Genomic DNA, 22,700 nt, shown 5'->3' on the forward strand with positions numbered 1-22,700 from the left:
ACAGAGAAAAAAGTGGACTGACAACATCACAGAATGGACCAGGAAAAGTTTTGCGGAGACACAGGCATTGGCACATGATCGAGACAAGTGGATGGAACTGGTCAGATGTTCAGCAGCACAGTGCCTCAACGACCACACTAGGTCATGAGACTGATGATGATGATGATGAATTGAGAATGCTTTATTTCTTTAATTCAATTATTCATTAGAATTACAAAGTAGTCTGATATTCGGATTTAATTGGTTCGGAATTACTGTGAATTCATTTAAAGACATTTTTGATTATATTATTTTGGTTTATCAAGACTATAGGCACATCCGTACAATAGTGAACTTCATTCAGAATACCACCAGAACTCATTTGAATTTTTCAATACTTTTGGACCTGTAATAGAACATTTAGGACTATTTAGGATTTCATTTACGATACTGTAATTTATTTTGAATTTTAATATTTGTATTTTAGAGATATAAATTATATTTTGACTGTTACAAAACGTTATGGTATTCGCTCGTTTTTGTTCTTAGTTTAATACCTTAGATTCGTAACAGCATCTCCTCTGTGAATATGAGATAAAGACGGAGAAAGGGACTATATCATGCATTACTCCTTGACTTATCTCAAACTATAGCTATAGCGGCACGTGTCTTTATTATTATCCAGATTTTACCTTCAATATTTGAAGAGTTCTAAGTGAATTGTATTGTGCCGAAAATGTCAAACACATTTTGGATAACGTGGAAGGCAGTATATTTATAGCTACCATTGTTGGAGTTGCAGTGGATAACCGTTTGAAGGCTGATAGCAGCTGTGAGGAAGATTAGCTGTTTCTTAAAATCTTGCTCTTGGAAGTCGTGCAATTGAGTTACACTCACGTCTAAAAAATAACTTTTTTATTGTAAAATTCTTCAAATAGATTGTGTATTACTTGCAATGTAGACATTTGTCAGTAACCACCAGGATCAGCTTTACTTTTCCCGATACCTTTTTAAATGGATACGATAAGATCATAACTCCTTGTATTCCTATATCGGTATGGATTACAATTATATTAATATATCCTTTCTGGGTGATGAATCACTGTATCTGTGGTGTGCTGGAAGTATTACGATCGATAACACAAGTCGTTCCACGACTCTTGAAAAACATGGATATAATTCATAATACTACACGATATTCATTTGGAAAGAATATCTAAAACAAATTCGATATCCACAATTTAACTCGGCGACACAGATATATAAATAGTAATACTTTATTACATGCATGCATACATACATACATACATACATACATACATACATACATACATACATACATACATACATACATACATACATACATACATACATCTCCAAACGTATGAGATATTAATACGTCTTCCAAAACAAAAGCGTATCTACTAAAGCCTTCAACACAGTTTGGCATAACGGGTTATTCCACAAGTTGTACAGACTTGGCATCAAAGGAAAGACCTGGCGCATCATGAAAGATTCGTTTGAGAGAGTAACAAGCTCTGTTTTATATGCGGGCAAGCTGTCCAAACGCTTCGATATTATGCAGGGTGTAGGACAGGGCCGTATCTTGTCTGCCTGGTTCTTTCTTGTAATGATAGATGATTTGATCACGGAATTAGATCACACTTTGCGAGGTCTAAATCTTGTTGATCTCCACCTGCCTTGTGTCTTATTAGCAGATGACACAACTGTAATGTCTAACTCGCGTCATTCAATGCAACAGCTGCTAGATACAATTTCCGACTATGCGAAAAGGTGGAGATTAAGATATAATGCAGATAAAAGTTGCACCATCTTGTTTACTAACAAAAGAACGACTGGTATACCTTCTTTTATGCTCGACAAATCTCCAATTCCGGCAGTCAAAAGTAAGAAGTATGCCGGCATACCTCTAAAATACAACTTAAAACCAAACGACGCGATAAAAGAAGCATGTGATAAAGGCAAACACTTGTTAAACTCTTTATATTTTATTGGTATCAGAGATGGAGGAATGAACCCTCTAACAAGTCTGAAGATTTGGAAAAGAATTATTCTACCCTCGGTCCTATATAGATGTGAACTATGGTCAGGTATCACAAACTCAAATATAGAAGAACTTGAGTTATGCCAGAGATATGCAGCGCGACGTATGCAAGCTTTCGATAAATATTCGCCTACGGAGGCAACAAGTAGTACCTTAGGACTCTGGTCAATGGAAGCATACATAGATAGGATGAAATTGCTCCTTTTCAACCGATTATGTAAGGGCGATTGGACTTTTATCTGGAAAAAGATTTTCATTATGCGCCTATGTCAGTATCTGAACAACCCGCTAAAACAGACGGGATTTATACCTGATATTGACAAAATAACTAAGAAATATGGTATGGGAAATGTTCTTTTAGACTATGCAGAAAGTATGCAAACTGAAGAAAAACTCATCTGGAATCGACATATTACTGATATTATCCAAAACCATGAAGAAACTACCTGGAGAGCAAATATGGAACTAAGGGATGATTTAATTCACTTCAGAAACATTCATTTGGACTTAAAACCAAGTAATATATGGTTTCTTGGGCGTAAATATCCATCCATGTTATGGCCTCTCTCTGAAGTAATGAAACTATATATCATGCCTGTTGGTAAAGTTATGGTATGCAAACTCTGTGGAAAAGAGACTGACGACAGAGCGAAACATCTTATTTTAGGCTGCGAAATGCTGCTAGAGGAACGAAATGTTTTCTTTGAGAGAGTGATTGACTCTTTAGAAGTGAGAGACGGGGTTAACTTATTCAATCAAGAAGACGATATATTGTTGGAGACACTTCTTGGAAGCAGGGTTGACTGCATGTCGTCTATTGACGATGACGTATCAGATAGGCTCATGTTGGTGACCGCAAACAGCATAGCTTCATTCTACAATAAAATGTGTGCCCTACTATCAACTAACATGCCCTAACATGATATTAAAAGTAAGTAGTAAATTAACATTAAATATAAACAATTAAAGGCCAAAGTCTTCTTGTCAAATCCGCAAATTTTGTTGTCTGACAGCTGTTTGTGTGTGCGTTTATGTATTTGTTTATGTATTTGTTTATGTTTATTTCCAAGAGATTTCTATATGGTTTTCTGTATTTATATATCTCATTTTGTAAACGCATTAGTTGACGATGTATATATCATGCTTGCGTTTTCGTCTATGATGTGTCTCATAATTCTATGATATGTATAATATGTATCTTAGCAACCTGATATACTCTTTGCTGTAGAGGTTGCTAAGTCATTTAGACAGTCAGTCATAGATAAATGCATGCACGCACGCATACGCGCAAACAAGTATATATATATGCATAAATACATGCGTCATATGAAGAAAAGAAACTACATATAGAATTACACTGTTATAAGTTTTACATTTCATTTTCGTTGCTATCTCGGACTTAATGTTAAGCACATAACACTATAGACGTATTAACTTTTCGAAATATTATCATCATCAAGCAACTGTTAAAAGATCAGTGCCATGCTCCGCCAAATGATTGCAGATTTGCATAATTGCAGGTATTGAGATATTTCGTTTTGTCAATACGGTAGCTTACACAGTATTACAATTGTATTAGTACTGTATCTTTGTCACTTTTCTGTTCTATTTTATGATCTTGTATTATTCTGAATTTGTTTAATCTGATGTAATCTCTTTTTATAGAAGAAATAAAGTCAGTCAGTCAGTCAGTCAGTCATACATACATACATACATCTCCAAACCTATGAGATATTAATACGTCTTCCAAAACAAAAGCGTATCTACTTATCAATTATATATAAATGTACATATATATATATATATATATAGAGAGAGAGAGAGAGAGAGAGAGAGAGAGAGAGAAATAATGAAGAGCATTTAGTTGACAAAGTAATAAGGATTATAATTTGTCTTGTGTTTTAGCATACAGTACCATAATGAAATCAATAACTTGGATTAGTTTCTGTCCTAATCCGCAACCGTCATATCATCAGCAATACAGTTGGGTTCAGAAGATTCGCACCAAATGACTTGTTTTCAATATTGTTAAGTTTTTCAAAGGTTTTTTCAATAGTGTAAGACATAATGGATCGTTGCAGATGTCACGGCCTTGACCTTCAAGCGACCTTTGAACTTTGAGTACAAGTCGGGTCAGTGGGTTAGAATAGCGTGTCATGAACTAGGGGAAAATGAATACCACCCTTTCACGCTAACCTCCGCTCCACACGAGGATCAGTTAAAGCTACACATCAGGGCAGTTGGGCCCTGGACCATGAATCTCCGAAAGGTATATGACATTAATGACAGGGGAGACAAACCACTACCTATGGTACGTTTTTTAAATTTTATTTTTTTACATATATAACCTTGGTACTCAAGTACAACATGAATATCATTGTGTGGTAAATCCATGGTGAAAGTGATACAAAATACTAACTGCTAATCGTTGGAAACTTTGCAAAATACATGTATGAAGCTTATTGGTTACATTTCTGAGGCACATTCAGATGCACAATATCGGCAGTGTGGCAGAGAATAGCCGTTTCATTTCGTAACACGCTGTCGATCATTGATTATTGAGTGATTTTAACTTAATTTGATCCAAAATTATACAACCTATAAAAGGTGAATGAAATATATAGCAAACTATCTGCTAAAAGACTTTCAAGAAAACATTCATATTTATAGTGTTTTAACATAAATTGTGCGATTTGTGGCCCAGTGCCCAGCAATTTATTTTCAAAAACAAGACACAAAATCAAATACAAAACAGATTATAATGCCAGTAGGATTGTAATTTACAATCGAGGGAATGAAAGATAAAATATTATTGAATTCGATATAGCTTGACCGTATGTACGTTCTATATTAACTTGACACCAAATCTTCAGATGTTTCTTTTTACACAGTTGAACCTGGACGGTCCGTTTGGGGAAGGACATCAAGATTGGTACAGGTTCCCAGTGTCTGTGCTGATCGGAGGAGGTATTGGCGTTACTCCTTTTGCCTCTATTCTCAAGGACATTGCCCATAAATCAAAGATAGGAGCCAAATTTCCTTGTGAAAAGGTATAATGTTCAGCACAATTTACGGTCTGTACCTCTTACATCTCCAATATTAGACATATGGCTGGCTCGATATTCTGCCAAATGCTCAGTATTTAAAGTTTCATTAGCTACACATACACCGCATAAATCCCGTTGCGCTGGAGTTCATGTCGGCAATAAAAAATCATTATTTCAGTTTCTTGATGTTGCCTGCATATGTTCCACAGTAAAACTGAATAAATATATAATGGTTAACTCTAGAATTATCCTCCTAGAACTGCCAATTTATTTCTCTTAAAGGTATATTTCCTATGGGTTACAAGAACACAGACACAGTTCGAATGGCTGACAGATATCATCAGGGAGGTGGAAACCACGGATCACAAGAAACTGGTCAGCACACACATTATCATCACCCAGTTCCAACATAAATATGACCTGCGCACCACCATGTTGGTAATACTACTTCTTCATATTGAACACATTTAAATTGTATATCGCATTCAAACACACATCCGACTGAATTGTATGATCTGTAATAAATCTGGATATAGCATGTAGGTTTTGCTGCATAACATCATCTGATTATGTTTTCCGTATATTTTAGCTCGCAAAGGCAAAGTTCCTGATATAAAGATAATACATATAGGTCTCAGTTTCTTCGAACATTATGCAGACTCAATCACATTCTATTTCTACACGTTTAAAAGCAACCATGTGTTTGAGTATCTGCTGTTTAAGAGTCAAAGAGATCCAGTCAGGCAGATGTAAAGCGCATTCCTACCAATGGATGTTGCAGCCTTAGAAACAGCGACTCCTTACTGACGGGCTTTTGATTTAAAACAACAAAACAAAACAAACAAAATTTTGTATTTAGTCGTCAGTTCTTATTTTAACTTACAGTTAAATTAAATCAATTTGCTGCCATTCTATCTTCTACAATGACACCATATCATCATGACACTATGTTTTCCAGTACGTTTGTGAGCGCCATTTCCAGAAGATATCCGGTAGGAGCCTGTTTACTGGACTCGAGGCAGTTACTCATTTTGGTCGTCCTGATTTTGTGGATTTCTTCCAGTCCCTTCATTATGAACATCCGAATGTAAGGAAAACAGACTTCGTAAAATACTGCATGCGATTAAAATTTATGTAAATATATAATTTAGTTATGCTTTGCTGCCTCAGCATTTTATAATTAATTTTTTTGGCATTATTTTATTGTTAACTGTTCAGTTTTATTTCAGATTTGCTTACTAAAATTGTATGAGGTATGCATTGTATTATATTTAAGAAGGCACTTCATATCGGTCGATATTTTGTGTTCGTTTTTTGTTTACGATAGGACAGTCAGGACAGTCAACAAAAGCTACCTCGATGTCTCCTTGGAAAGTCACTTATTTCCCATGTCAATGGCATGATACAACAAATAATGTGTTAAACGCACACCTAAAATCAGCAAATCCATCAACCTCTTTAATCATTAGAAGTCCAACTATCAGTATAACTGGACAAATCAGTTCGATCAGCACGACCATTTAGAGCTTGTAATACGGATTTTTTTATTTATATTTCTTCTTTTATGTTGAATATCAAAAGATGGTTCTTAACCTGTTGGCTGTTTCTTTTTTGCATATGTGATCATTCATTTTAGCATTGCATGTTGTTCCTTGTCACAGGTGAAACAGATTGGTGTTTTCAGCTGTGGTCCACCGCCAATGACCCTAGCAGTGGAGAAAGCATGTTCTAAGGTTAAGCAGTACGGGGATTTTCCGTCATATCAACACCACTTCGAAAACTTCTGAGACTCATATACGTGGGCAGAAAATAGTTTACTTGTTCAATGTAAATAAGTTAGTTACTTAAAGCAACATATTTGAAATACACTGAGATCCAGTTCTGTATATACACAATGTGATATGAAGAGTTTTTCTTCTGAGCAGATATTTCTTTATATACCAGCTTGTATCTGTAAACTGTGGCTAAGAAGCGGAAAGGTTGTGTCACAGTGTTTATATCCGGTTTATATTCTTTGGAATTTATTTTGTCTTCGTTTGTGTTCATTTTGTGCCGAAAGATCTGTTTTGAAACCAACATTGCATAATCTCTAAGTGTGTCTTATCTTATCCGTACTTTTCTCATTGCTTGCCAAAATACATTCACCATGTCTCGCCAGTCTAACAAGATGTATATATCTTAGAAACGCTTAACACTTGCAATGGATAGACGGGTACTGCATTTGATTTAAAAGTGATTATTATTGAACATTAATTGATTTTTAATGGACCAACCACCTGATATAACATTTATTGAAACCAGTGTCCAATCAAGGCCAATACTAGGTCATTGGTTTGGTCGCTAATCCCTTTGGCTTCTTATCTCTCATACCTGTTCAGATTGGATACGTTGTGTGTCGGTGTAGATGATATATACATTTCATGGACATGTGATGTGCTGGCATTGTGCCGCAAGTCTTTCTCTTACACTGGAGTAGTTTTGCATCAACAAAATTATTTTCTAGTGAAGTGATAAGTTTTAATCACCATTGAGATCGTGTTCCTTCAAGTAATGTATAGGAATAGTGAAAAGAGCGCGACAAAATCCAAGACATGCATTGACTGATACAAACACATACACTGCATGTCTTCCGAAGTTTAAAGGGGTATCGTGTTCGGTAGTTGTTTCTTCTAAAATTGTGACATATATTTAGTAAGATGTATATATATGTTCCTGTTTGTAGACTTTTACATCTCACTGAAACAGTGTAATAACCACAGTCTCATATGTACGAACATCCTGTTCTACAATACAATTGGGTTGTTCCAGTTCTTTCACATTTTTGAACGCGTTTATGTAACTGGAAAATTACAAAAACCAATATTGTCATAGGAAACGTGTAACAGAGATGTCTCAATATTTTCCTAGGGACATGGAAAAAGTGCATTCTTATCTCTTCCTTGATACTTTGCGCGGAAACAGGAATGCTAATGGTGATATCCGGAGTTTGTCAAGGTAGTCGCATCACCTTATGTGCAATTTATAATGTCCCACCTGTGACATGGATTGCCGAGTGCCTTTCGTAAATTATTAAATCGAATTAACCAAATGCCTGATGTTAATACCCTATAGGCTACGAAGTTATGAAAGCAGTTTTGATACAGTTGGTAGGTCATATGGCTGCAGGCGCTCAAACGTTCTAGGGTATGCCGGAATATCTCATTAAAATAAATAATAAAACGGTTTTTATGCCAATGGCTTGTCTATCAACTATTTTTGGGAAGTAAAACAGGATATTAACTGTAATTACCTAGATGTGGTGTATATGACATTAGTCATGTATGGAAACAGTAGATTGTCCAAAATAATGGTTTGAATCAAGCAGGTGATCAACGGGTTAATATATACAAGTTAACAAAAGCACCTACGAATTTCTTCCGTTAGCAACAAAAGCAGGCAGATGTATACCATGTAAATGGAAAAATGACATGCATTGCATATAGATTGATTTGAAAAATACTCAAGAAAACATACTACATGGAAGTGGTCTTAAATTGGTCAGTATACAGCAATATATACTCATTTAAACCATCAGAAGTGACATACATTCAGACACTTGACTGAATGTGCTTGGCTAACTGCAATATCCATGTTTGCTGAGTCTCTGATGGCTATAAATGTACTTGTTTGATGTCTGACATTATTACAACTTTTTTGTGAGTAGCTATTGCACAAAATATATAATATGATTTGCACTTTCAAATTTGCAGAAAACGACATATGCAATTTTTACCTAGTGATAATAAAGTCTGCATTTGACTGATCCTGTTTTAGACGGTACGTCTATGGAGTTGCATAACTTGTCTTTCCCCGAAAAGGTTGACATGTGGTTAATGGTAGGGATCTCAGCAGTTTTGAAGACCAAGGATAATGGTCTATTCAGGTGGGCAAGTATATGGTGAGAATGGTAGACTGTCAAACTCGTAGTCTTCAGAATTGTGGAAACAATTTGACTTTGAACGGCGAATTCATTCTCTCTCTCTCTCTCTCTCAATACAAAAAGTAGGTACGGCTTTATATCATGTTACACTACAGTAAATGGATACAAAATGTAAAATAATCTGCTTAATAGAGTGCCCTAAAGAGTTAGATATGGATGGATATGAATAGGAATATACTGTTTTATGTGTTACTTTGCATAGGTACTGCGATTTGAAAAAAAGATGATGCAATCTATTCAGCTAATGACGAATTTGGAAATGACAGATTGTACACCCGAGTCAGCGACATTTGTTGACACTTGGTTAATTGATCACTAATGTGGGACATGTACTTAATAGGTTAATTGAAATTTATATACAATCACCAGAGCCCAATCCATATTGACATCATAAAATCTTCAAGTTAATGCACACTCTGGATTTTTAAACTATCACTGACCTATGATTTACGAGTCTAGCTTTCACAGTGTATGAGTTTTTTTAGTAAAGCAAGTGTACACAATTCGAACTTGCAAACGGATGCATTGGATGCATCATTTAATTATATCAAATTCATTGGCCCGGTGATTACCGAATATATTTAATTTTGAAATAGAATATTATTTTGTATACATATAAAATATTTCTCTAGAAATTGTGAGTGAATTTTATTAATGGTGTAACGAACCATATAACATGTCTTTCAGCTGAAATTAAATGCAAGTACTATTACTAGCATTATATAACGGATATATATTACAATGACTCAATTTGACATTTTTGAAAAAGTTTTAATTAAAATACTTTTGCACAACAACATAACATTTTCCCTATACTACTTCCAACATATAATATCCACACTTTATGCTGCTAAACATAAATACACACAGTACATTTATTTCTAAAATAGATTATAGCAAGGAAATTGAACATTTGGAATTCAAACTTCCAACGTAACCAGGTATAGACTTTTAAACTCACAATTTCTTTGCAACGCAATTATCTGCAGTTGCACAAATATTGTTCAAAACAAAAGGTAAACACATTATACATTAAATTGGTTTTCTGGAACTAGTTTTCGCCCATATCTATACTTCCATTTTAACACTTAATAACTTTCAACTCAATGAAATTAATTAATATTTATTGCTGTCATAAATAAATGTAGAATTGTTATTTAATGACTAGGATATTTTCTTTACCTAGGAAGACTAATCATGCATATATATATATATATATATATATATATATATATATATATATATATATATATATATATATATATATATATATATATATATATATATATAATTGAAAAATTCTGATACTGATTTTGTTATGATTCGAATTGTCTGCAATGTAAATTTAATTTAATACGTAGCAAATGATGACCAACTAACTGCTAACCTACAATACAATATACTTATCATTGCGCCCATTAAAGAAAACGTAACATGAAAATACAGGGTAACTTGCTCTTTTATACATGTTTCATGGTCACAAATACAGTAACAAAACTACTTTTTATATCAAGTACTAATATATTAAAATTTGAGTACTGCAATTACTGAAAGCATTTTTGTTTCTCATGGCATAACATAATCTGACCTCCCTCATTCCACCCACAAGACTAAATTCTCTTAGCACACTCCTACGATTTCCCCAGCCAATTCAGCAGTTTACACTCAGAACGTACCCAAACCGAAACGTACCCAAGTCGAAACGTACCCAAACCGGAACGTACCCAAGTAAAAACGTACCCAGAACGAAACATATCCAAGTCAAAACGTACTCAAGTCAAAAGGTTCCCAAATTAAAACACGTCCCACACTTGCTTTAAATGACATCATTTTTGAATATATCGTATTTCATGACAGAGTAACCGGCCTGATGTAAAAAAGAAAGATTAACATATACCCTTAAAGAGGAAAAAGTGTATCGGTATATAATGGAGATGACATAAGTTTTATTATATTTTTACCTGCAGTTTCTTCAAATAAGAACAAAACCTTCGTTTAAGAAAAGAATGCTGCACAATGGCCAATTTTTTAACAAACATTTATTACCTCCTTTAACTAAGAGAAACATTAACCAGTCTACCTTTAAATTCATGGGTCCTAAAACATGATAAAATATATATGATATCGTTTTGATATGGATGTTGATGTCTACAACAATACTTCACTTATATGTAATTTGCTATGGTATTCTATGCATTCTGCGTACCAAACAGGTTTATAGTTCAATAATATTTCTCTGTGAAACGTATTATTATTAATCTTATTATTTTATCATGTCCTTCTCGTGTTTATCTATGTTATCATATATTTTTCAGTATTCGTGTCTGACAAGCTAACATCAGTAGAGTAAATATTGCATCTAATATCTGATATAAACAAATTACTTCCCTTTGGAAAGTTTTCTGAGAAGTTAACAATGTAGACCCATAGCTTCTGGTGCATTATGCCTCGGTAGATATGCTCGTTGTCTGTCGGTAAATCTACTGATACGAAATGTGTTAGAGATCTGTATCTGTGTTATCTATTGTCAGATATGCTGGTGTTGTAGGTCTGGTTAACGTTAAGTCTTCCGATGCATTATGCGTTAGCAGATAAACTGGTATGCTATGTTTTGTCGAATCATCTGCTGCGTTTTGTGAATTATCATGTTGTCCGCAAAACTTTTTCACGCCACATTTTATATTAATAGTATTATTTCCATAATACAACACGTAAGGAATATACATGAATCCATGACATACAATTACTTCACAATCAATCCTATGATTTTCAAACTGTGAGTCTTTAAAACAGCTGATAATGATACCATATTTACATAACAAAAGTTATATTGTATCGGCTTTCATAGTGTAACCGTAATGTAAACCTAGACAAGAAGAAGAAGATGATGATGATGAAGATGAAGATAATAATATAAGAATGATGAACACTTTCAAAAATAAGAGAGCAAGCAATAATATATTTGCCAGCAAATATATTCAGCAACATTTCAAAACCATATCAATTATATAAGGATCAATGCCAATGAAATCAATAACCATTATCAACATGAGATATACAATTTACATCATCATTAATATGTCTGAACAAATCACATTTTGTTTCGTAAGCAGATTAAGTGCGTGTTATAGTGTAGCAAAATGCTAATATTATCGATTGATCCTTTTCTAATTTGTCTTCCTTCCCATCTTTTAAACGATTCAACAGTACTACCTTTCTCTTAACAAATGCTGAATCAAACATGGGAAGACTAAACTGGACTTAGATGTCCTTCTTTCCTTCCGTCTGTCCCACCTTCCCTTCTGCATAGTTGATTTTACACGGGCTTAATTCAAATTTAGCACGCGGTTTAATGTTGATGAGGCCTTGGTCTTTGCCCGAGTTTAGCTGTCATCTTACAGCACAATACATTCAATAGTTTTTGTTTTCTTTAACCTACATATTTGATATGCATCTCTACTTTTATGACACTTTGACACATCTTAATTGCAAACTTGCTCCGACATGGTTTAGTGGAGTTATAGCCTTTAATTTATGAACCATCAGTGTTTACCCTAGAGTAAGTAACACCATTAATTATTAATAAATTTCAAAAATTGATTTTATGGATAGCTTGATCATCCTTTCTTATGGCTTATAGAGCATGATCCATAAATCCACCTACCTTTGTTTCCTCACAAACACATTTTTGTTTTAAAATGTCTTTCAGCGAAACGACTCAGTTTTAGTTGACCTTTGATGAGGGTAATTATCATCAGTCTATGTTATGTTTAGTGCAATTATAGCTCATTATTGTGCGACGATTCGTTTGCATTATGTACAGTAACTCGTTGGATTTAAAATGAAGCTCAGTGCGGTTGGATGTGTTGCATTATATTGATGATATCGGTTGATTTTTTCGGCAGAACATTGGACCCTGATTGGCGTGCCCACTAAGGACTCCGTTGTTAGCCTACTAACAAATTTAGTATGCATATTATTATTTAGGATACCGTAAGTAAGATTTATTATTTAGCTTTGGTATCTGTTCAGAATGCACCGTATTATTTTGGCAAAATAATGATCCGTGGTTGCCTGACCCACCTCATTTCCTTTCTGCGCAATTACTCCAGTTTGCCACTCAACTTTATACTGACGAAACCGAAACCTTGGCTAAGTCCAAAATTTCACTGCTGAGTAATCATGTAGTAGGCTTGTGATCTCTGATTATCTGATACTTTCAATTTGGTTGCAGACAATTATTACCTTAATAATATTGGATTAAAGAAAATTCTCATATGCAGCATTATACTGTTGTGTACTTCAGCATAATTTTATCTGCATCTGTTTAGGTCAGTGTTACTGCTGAGATCATACATTAAGTGTTTGAATGTTCTGCTTAATGACTAGTGGCTTCTGTACAAATGTACCTTGAGTAATGTACTATATCACCACTGTCAAGTAGCCATTTTCTGAACACAACTACACTCCCTGTTTACAGGGAAAGGTGGGATCATCAGCTCCCGAGATCTGCTTGTTGGCAATTAATCAAGGTAGACATATAGGTCTATTCAGGGCAAATATAACACATTTGTACGACAACATTAAAAGAACACTTGTAATAAATAGGTATTTTATGATTGCAACTATTATTTACATTGAGAATAAAATAATGCAGATTTGCTGACCACTGAAATCCTTAACACCAAATGTAATAAACAAGTTGATATGCTTTTGTTTTCTCTATAACTCTGAAACATGTACCTTATATTAACAGACTGTTACATCTTAAACGGAAAAGATAGCATGGCTTAAAATATCAATCTAACACGAAGTTTATATGCATCATGAACATTAATAATCGAATAATATGGGAACAGATTTTATGGGAACAGATTTTCCCTGGCTGTCGAAGCACTGTCGTTTTTCGTTCTCTCTCTCTCTCTCTCTCTCTCTCTCTCTCTCTCTTACAGGCACACACACATTTGCAATTGTTTTATTTTGCGTAGATCAATGTCAATTGTATTTGCCAATACTTTGTTTGTTGCGAAAAATCATTGTTTTAAAGGTCTTTTCTGGAGACGATCATCTAGTTATTCAAATATATAGCCAACCTCCACCAAATATAATGATTAATTTACATGTTTCTTCCTTGCCATCAATTTTTTAAATGGTTGAATGAATACATTGGCAATGAAAACTGTAAATGAGATCTAAAAGTTTTCAAAGTGATGAATGTAGGTAGGTCTGCTAAATTTGTTGAGCTCCTTGCATGCCTTGTTTACGCTGTGTGTCATTGGTACAGGCCCACAGCTATACACACCGATCTTCTCCACCTGTTGAAATTAAAAGAATTAAATGTTTAAGTACATTTTAAATAATACTGATGGGAAACGGACGTAACCGGCAGTGACTTTTTCACTGACACAATAATGAAGGTAAACATTTAAACGCCATAACAAATGCGATTAAATGCTTTATATATGCATTTTAAATTAACTTGAAACAGACTGCCATTAACTGCATTACGATTGCGTTGTAAGTTTTATGAGTAACAGACAACTATCAGAAATTCCGAGCTGGGTAACATTATAATGACATACAACAATCGCAATTGATTTTAAAGGGAAGAAAAGGCAATGTAATAATGTATTACTATTGAAGTTAGTTCATAAGTAGTCAGTGTCTCGTGGAAAAATTAAGAAGACCTTCCTTTAAACTTGTCTTATCTGATTTATGTCGTTGGAAAGGAAATAAATTTCAGATAAATTTCTGAGAATCACTCAATCTCTACCTCACGAATATAAGGAAGTTTTCCCAATTATAAAGAAGTTTTCGCCTGTATGTTTCCTCTACCAAAATATAAAGCCTCTCCAAAAGTTTAAAACGCATTCAGTTGAATATAACGTTATATATGTCAAATGTGACACTGAGTTTAAACTATCGGAACCCCCTTCTCATTTCATAGGGTTCTACTGTTTCAATGTTCAACAGATGAACAGTCATATGTCGTAAAAATATTGCATTCTCGCGCTGTCAGAGTGGTGACGCTGAAGTATGTAGACACACATGAAGTTAATTTTGTTTCATATTAAATCCAAAACTGCCTGGAGGATCAAAACATGCCAACTACCTTCTTGTGACTGTAGCGGAGAGCTTCCAAAAAGTCATAGAATCGTGGTCTTCCAAAATGAGTTGTGGCTTTCAAGCCGGTGAACAGACTCTTTCCAGCTACCCTTTGAAAGTGCCGCTCACATATATACTTAAAGAAAAATGATTAGTATTGTTAATAGTAGTATTAGGAGTTGTAGTAGTCTATAGTAATAGCAGTATCAACAGTAAATAATCTGACGTTTGCTATTCATTTTTGTTATTGTTTTGTCAATGTTATTAAAATATTTTCTCTTCTCATCATCATCATCCTCCTGCTGCTTCTACTTCTCCTTTCCCCTCTTCTTCTTCTTCTTGCAAACAATGTCCTCGTTTTTGTCATATATTTTGTTTACAGTGTACATGTACAATACTCCCAACTGCTGTGTATTGTAAATGAAACATATAAAGCAGGATTGAATATTTGCAAAGTTACTTGCCCATAGCTTTAACTTACAGAGTATACAAATTGATTTTTGAGGTAATATTTAGCTTAGCTGTTGTACGTGGCTGAGCAGAACGTTATCATCTTTTCGGAATTATACTTAGAAAATGGAAAAGATTACCTTATCTTGGAAACATCACGGTAGCAATAGATCAGTGTACGTGACCAATGCCCTTTCATGGCAGTCTTAAATCCATACATTTCATGTTCAGATCAAATCAGCAGATGAAATTGAATTATTTTCTTGTTTTTTTTGCATTTCGTGCCGAGATGTAACATCCAGCTTTCTTTGCAAAATTTAGTTGATTGTTGCTTAACGGTCAAAATTCTATCAAACTTGTGCTCATGGGCTATCAATTAAAACAAGTTTTAAAGAAAAAAAAGAAAATCGGTGATCTACCAGCATGGTTGTACGCAGATCAAATCTCCTTCTGAACTCGGTAACGAAAATGTGCACATCTACTAAGTCATTGCAGTCGCTCTCCACCTCGCGAATAATATCTGTTAACCATTCGAACTGTTTCTGTGTTCTCGTCACCCACATGAAGTACACCTTGGTAGAAAGGTGGAAACGTTACCCAAAATCACTGAATGCCGGAATCAGGAAAACGTTGCTGAATTTATATATACTTCTCGAGGTTATTTATCTTTAGTTGCATGTTCAATCACAGACGTGATAATAAGACATTATTTAACTACTATTTGATATGTCGACAGGAATAGAGGTGAAAAGTATTATAGTTAGAATTTTTTACAAAGCGTACAAACATAAAACGAAGTGGCTTTATAATTGACATTTAAAGCAAATAAGCGCTAAATGTGATACTTTTTCTATTAACTACCTCATAATGTTTCTTCTTGATCAGCCACAAATAATGAAAAAATATAATATTTTGAACAACATTTTGGTGTAACACAAGCAGAAAAAGAATAAAGATAAAATATTTAGTAGCACATAGTCTTATGTTGGATAATATACTAAGTTTTGTCGACCATTGATCAAGTGTAATGACGTCAATCGAGTACGATTTACTGTACAAAAGCTATTTACGACACTCATCAAATTATTTAAACTTTCATTACGATCAACGTTTAATTTTTATATATAAAAAATAGAGAAAGTGGTCACCTTTTTGCAGAAGACAGAACTTCCCAGGGACGTTTTTTGGACGATATCCTGCAAAATTGATGTATAGGGTGTGACGCCAATCCCACCTCCGATCAGTACCGCAACCTCATACCGGTACCAATCCTGATGTCCCTCCCCAAACGGACCATCCATCAAAAGCTGGAACATACAAACATATAATGCTCTATTTTTGCTTAACTGGTAAAAATACGCTAACTTGGATTTACTAAGCCTTTGAGCATGTAAAAATAGCAAAAGTGAACGAAGTATTGGCAGTAGACATATAGCTAAAAGGGTGTAACAGCATGAAGAACGTATACAGCATGAATAATGAATAACAGCATGAAGAACGTATACAGCTGGAATAATAAATAATATCATGAAACACGTATACAGCAGGAATAATAAATAATAGCATGAAGAACGTGTACAGCAGGAATAATAAAGAACAGCATGAAGAACGTGTACAGCAGGAATAATACAGAACTGCATGAACAACGTGTACAGCAGGAATAATAAAGAACAGCATGAAGGACGTGTACAGCAGGAATAATAAATAACAGCATCAAGAACGTATAAAGCAGGAATAATAAATAACAGCATAAATAACGTATACAGCAGGAATAATAAATAATAGCACGAAGAACGTGTCCAGCAGGCATAATAAATAACAGCATGAAGAACGTGTACAGCAGGAATGATAAATAACAGCATGAAGAACGTGTACAGTAGGAATAATAAATAATAGCATGAAGAACGTATACAGCAGAAATAATAAATAATAGCATGCAGAACGTGTACAGTAGGAATAATAAAGAACAGCATGAACGTATACAGCAGGAATAATAAAGAACAGCATGAAGAACGTATCCAGCAGAAATAATAAATAACAGCATGAAGAACGTATACAGCAAGAACAATAAATAATAGCATGAAGAACGTATAGGGGTTTTCACGCATAGTATCTCCCCTTGAAAACACCAGAGGGCATATCGGTGCAACTCACTTCCGGATAGTTCAATCAGTTAAGATGGCAGATGTAAATCAAGAAAATGTGACACACCGCTCACATTATACAAGCAGGATCACTATCTTAAAAAGAAATTCTATCAATATTTGATCAATTATTTTTACATCTTTTATTTTTTTTCACTAACTTGCGCTGCTCCCAGCTTTCAAATAAATATTATCTGCCCATTTCAGAACTTCATTATCTTTCCCTTACTACCTTATGCTCTAGTTTGTATTATTGATTGTGCTAAAGTGTATCCTGCGTAAAAAGTTCTTGTAATTTATCTCGCTTGAAGAATAATGAAAATATGTTTATTTTGTACAGCTTCAATAATAGCAGCTAATGGAGGTTGAACGACAACGAGAACAAAATTCTAACTTCTTAAGGTTTTTTTAATTATTGATTTAGACTTGCTTTTCTATTAATGTTCATTATATTGTTCATGAATCAACTTGAGTTTTTGTTTTTAAATGCACAAATGTCAACCATGCTTGAACAGACAGGCGCACGTACGAGTCTCATTGATGATTATTTTAATTTTATTTCCATGAACGGTTGGAAATTTTAGAGTATACACTTTGGAGAAATATCGATATTAGACACACTATACGTGCATACAGCATTTGTGGCTCTCACCTATCTGTCTGTCTGAATGTATGTCGTCTTTCATCTGGTGCATGGCTATGTATATCCTCGAATGAATGGGTGTTCGCATATGTATATTACATAAACATACTTCTGGTTAAAAACGAGTATAAAATGATGCTAAGTTAGAAAGAATGACTGATAGATAAAGACAACAAATATGAATATTTATGAGTATAAATTTATTATTAACTTGTACAGTATGTTCTTACAAGCAGTCTCTTTTTTAAATCATACTGTTTGCAATTTTACATCCGGTCACGTGGATCAATATTGATTTAAAAGGCGAACCAAAGTATTATGACGGAATCTGGATCTTTAAAACTTACATATTTGATGCAAGGAAAGTCAAACAGAATTAAACTAATTTTAAGAAGGCCGTTCTAGATGAATTTGCTGGTGGCAATCAGAAATGTTGTCTAAAGACCACATCAAATTTGAGAGTTATTACGTGTCAGCATAAGCAAAGAAAAATCATGCTGAAAGTTATTGCATGTACCGTCCGATATTTGATGTTTCAAAAGTCAAAACGAAAATGAAACAACAACAAAAAATACTTAATTGGGCATGTTATTTAATCTGAACATTTACAACCTAATATGCATAAATATTCCGTCTGCATTAATTACACTCATTTATCTTTATAATAGCTAATGCAATAATTGCGTTGTTAAATTCCTCTGAATACATTAAATGTTATGTTCCATTAAAAAAAACTGTTCTGGTTTAAAATATTCAGCATTACAAATCAGCTGAAGTATCGAACTTTCTTAACGTGTTATCAACGAACTATTAGCCTTGCGAAAATAACTGAGAAAGAAGGATTTATCAACACATGAAAAATGCAAATTGTTGAGATTGTTTTCGATAAGGTTATATAACCAAAACTCTGCAATAAATGTTTAAAATCGGAGAGCAGAGTAAAATGTTCATACAAATGTGTCTGAAATTATGGATAATGAATTTATATTATCAGGTATGAACAGTCTATTTAATTTAATTACAAAACAAAAGATGTTTGACATATATAACTGATTCATTGGCTTAACCATAATGATCTGTAGTACAGCTAAGATACCTTCCTTTGTTAACTTTATGTTTCGCTAACCAAGTGTAGAACGGTGAACTATCCGGAACTGGAAATTTTTTGTGGGCATGCGCATTGGAGCTAAGGGACGTAATTTTAGGCGCTACGATCAGTAACTCCGTGCAACCGTGAAAGCCCCTATACAGCAGGAACAATAAATAATAGCATGAAGAACGTGTACAGTAGGAATAATAAATAATAGCATGAAGAACGTATACAGCAAGAATAATAAATAATAGCATGAAGAACGTATAAAGCAAGAATAATAAATAACAGCATGAATAACGTATACAGCTGGACTAATAAATAATAGCATGAAGAACGTATAGAGCAGGACTAATAAATAATAGCATGTATAATGTATCACAGCGCACATAAACGTTATTTTTTGTCTTTGTTTTAAATAATCTGTGTAAAGTTATTAAATTGATAGCACCTAAGAACATTTGGAAGTAGCCATTTATGTACTAGAAACCACAACAAAACATTCAAATAAATGTCTTGAACAAATGTAAGCAAATCTGGCACAAATTAATCTGGAATGAAGAGCTTTGAAATCTTTGAAATGCCGCCCCCGTTGCTAAAAATAGTAAAGCTTGATACAACGTCTTCGCAGAAAACGCTGAACAGAGTTCAAACAAGCTCTATATAAATTAATTTGACACAGAGATCTTTAATATTCGTGCAAATAATACCGAACAGGAAGCAAAAGTAGCCTTATCTAATAACAATAGAAGTACCTGGCCGATTTCTTTCAAAAAAACAATTTCATCAAACATATCAGAAAATGTCTGGATTTTTTAGGCTATAGGGCTTGTAAAAGTGAAGCCCATCCATCATTAAAAACGGCCGCTTTTACAAAATATAACCGAAAATTATTTAACTAAATTCTTGAAGCGATTCAATTTATAGCAATTGACCGGAGTTGACAGAAAGCAGTATGGCAATAAGACCTTTTAAATTGATGTAAATGATGCCGATTCATCATCAAATATGACAGGCGCGGCTAAATATAATTAATGTTTCAAATATATATATTCTCCAAAACTACTGCATAGAAAATTACAAAACCTAACGAACACATCCCACCTTGGCATGCCTTTGAAATTTGAACGAAAGATACCCACCCGCCATTAGATATGGCGGCCGGTTCTTGAAAAATGAAATCTTCACATGTAATCTTAACAAAAAGCCATCAGAATGTCACCATATGTCAAAGAAAACATTCTGGCATAGACAGGTTACACGTTTTTAGCGGTTTTAGGGCTGTGTGCGTGTGGTGCCAAATGAAGACAATGGGACTCCAAAATCTAACTTCTCTATAACTGAACAAATTCCGTGAAATATAGAAAAATACAGGTCTAATTTTTCAAAATTAAATTTATTTTTAAATATTCTCTTTTAAGTATAATCTGTTTTAAACAAACTACAACATCTGTGGGCCTTCCTAGCTTGTCCTGTTTTCGTAGTACGGGCTTTGAAATGTTTACATAGGGGATTGATTTGACGTCAAACATTTGCAATGTTACTGAAAATGAAATACTCTTTAATTTACATCTCCCAACGACGACTTAAGAGAATTTGACAAGATTTTATAGAACGTTTTCTACCTCGAAGAGTGTATGAATATATATATTTATATATATTAATGATGACAATCTGTCATCCGGTTTGGCTTCATCACTATCAACAAGAAGCCTGTCATACACTCTTCAAAGCTTAAAAGAATTTGATCAAATTGACACCTGGAATGGTTTTATTAATTATACAAATGATGGTCAGACATCAAATATGTATGTGATATATATCATAATAAGTGAATTACACAATTTTATATAAAGCAAAGATCTGCTAATTCGAATTATAAACCTTTGAAATAAAGCGTTCTGCGATTCTGTATTGCATAAATTATCCTGATGTGCAAGCAAATATGTATAAAGATACCGATACCTAGAGAAACAGCGCATCGCCTGTTTTCATAACATGGGCAAACAACAGCGTTGGAACAAATTTGAAAAAGAAGCATTCTATTAAGATTGATTTGACAACAGCCCTTTCGTTTCAGTTGTCAGCCATCTGAGCGACCTCAGATCCATTTAGACTTCTTGCTCAGTTTTGCTTTTGATCGCATTAGCGTATAGACAAAACGCAAACTTACGCACGGCATATCCCGGCCTCGCAGATTGCTAGGATCAAACAGGCGTCTCAGGTTCCTGGTCCATGGACCTACGGTTCGGATGTGGAAGGAAAGGTGCATCTGATGAGGTGCTGAGGTTAAGGTGAAGGGATGAAACTCTCCGTGCCCCAGGGACGAGCATGCGACCCGCACCCACTGGCCTGACTTGTATTCAAACCCAGGCGGTTTCTTTACTATCAGCGCCGTCACATCTGTGCGAGGGAAATGTAAACTGTACAGGCATTGTGGCAAATAAATTAGTTGCTAAGCTTGGCATTTACAACTGTCATTCATATATACATCAAATAGAAAGTTTTTGCCGAAGAAGATTCTTAGGTGTGTTGAAGAGAGATAGAACTCTGTCTCCAAGCTGAACACTTTTTTCCTTTGTATTTCTTTCATATCAAAATTTCATTTTTTATTTAATTTTTGATCGAGTCGAGTGAAGATTAGATCTCGCCATTTCACAAGCCTTCGACAATTTATATTTTAAATCAGAAACATAGAAGATAAATATTGGAATTGACTTTTGAAAGAACTTTCTCTTTTAATAACTTCAATGGTCCAAAACAGTATGTCCAAAACCTGGTTCATAAAGATTGAATCAATCTTTAAACGAGTCCCCAACAGCAATTATGAGCTGTCTCATATTATCTAGATCAGCCTGCTTAACTACCGATATAATAGCTTCTCTTTTACCTTTACAAATTCGGCATGTTTCTTTCCAAGTGTCTGGTCTTCATAACTTAAACCTTTTTCGATATGCCCCAGGTATCAGTTCAAAACCTTTTAAGATACATTTCTTAACCACATCATAATCAGTACCTTGTTTTACCGAGAGTGAAGTGTAGTCTTCACGAGATTTGCCAGTACGTACACTTTGTATTAATAAAATCCAATGATCATTTGGCCATTTCAAGTTTTCAGTAATTGTTTCAGAACGAGGAAAAATGGATTGACTTCTTTTTTTTGGAAAAGGGGTATTAATTTGAATTTATAGTTTTCTC

General features: G+C 34.2%; 2 protein-coding genes across 2 annotated transcripts in view; one reads left to right on the forward strand and one right to left on the reverse strand.

The window, feature by feature from the left end:
- The window catches only part of LOC149801849 (dual oxidase 2-like), a 45,419-nt gene extending 34,487 nt beyond the window's left edge, over positions 1 to 10,932 (forward strand). Inside the window, exons 22-26 of the mRNA XM_089956856.1 lie at positions 4,126 to 4,355; positions 4,936 to 5,094; positions 5,374 to 5,529; positions 6,050 to 6,178; positions 6,753 to 10,932. Of these exons, the coding sequence (XP_089812982.1) occupies positions 4,126 to 4,355; positions 4,936 to 5,094; positions 5,374 to 5,529; positions 6,050 to 6,178; positions 6,753 to 6,878 (800 nt within the window). The 3' untranslated portion in view covers positions 6,879 to 10,932. The remainder of the gene's footprint in view (positions 1 to 4,125; positions 4,356 to 4,935; positions 5,095 to 5,373; positions 5,530 to 6,049; positions 6,179 to 6,752) is intronic.
- Positions 10,933 to 12,009: 1,077 nt separating this feature from the next.
- LOC149801850 (dual oxidase 1-like) overlaps positions 12,010 to 22,700 on the reverse strand; it is a 47,646-nt gene continuing 36,955 nt past the window's right edge. The window contains exons 13-17 of the mRNA XM_089956857.1: positions 21,676 to 21,905; positions 16,774 to 16,932; positions 16,045 to 16,197; positions 15,183 to 15,311; positions 12,010 to 14,385 (exon numbers count right to left, since the gene is read on the reverse strand). Of these exons, the coding sequence (XP_089812983.1) occupies positions 14,263 to 14,385; positions 15,183 to 15,311; positions 16,045 to 16,197; positions 16,774 to 16,932; positions 21,676 to 21,905 (794 nt within the window). The 3' untranslated portion in view covers positions 12,010 to 14,262. The remainder of the gene's footprint in view (positions 14,386 to 15,182; positions 15,312 to 16,044; positions 16,198 to 16,773; positions 16,933 to 21,675; positions 21,906 to 22,700) is intronic.

Source organism: Sinohyriopsis cumingii, chromosome 4 (assembly GCF_028554795.1).
Source record: "Sinohyriopsis cumingii isolate HCF-2022 chromosome 4, ASM2855479v2, whole genome shotgun sequence".
NCBI classification, from domain to species: Eukaryota; Metazoa; Mollusca; class Bivalvia; order Unionida; family Unionidae; genus Sinohyriopsis; species Sinohyriopsis cumingii.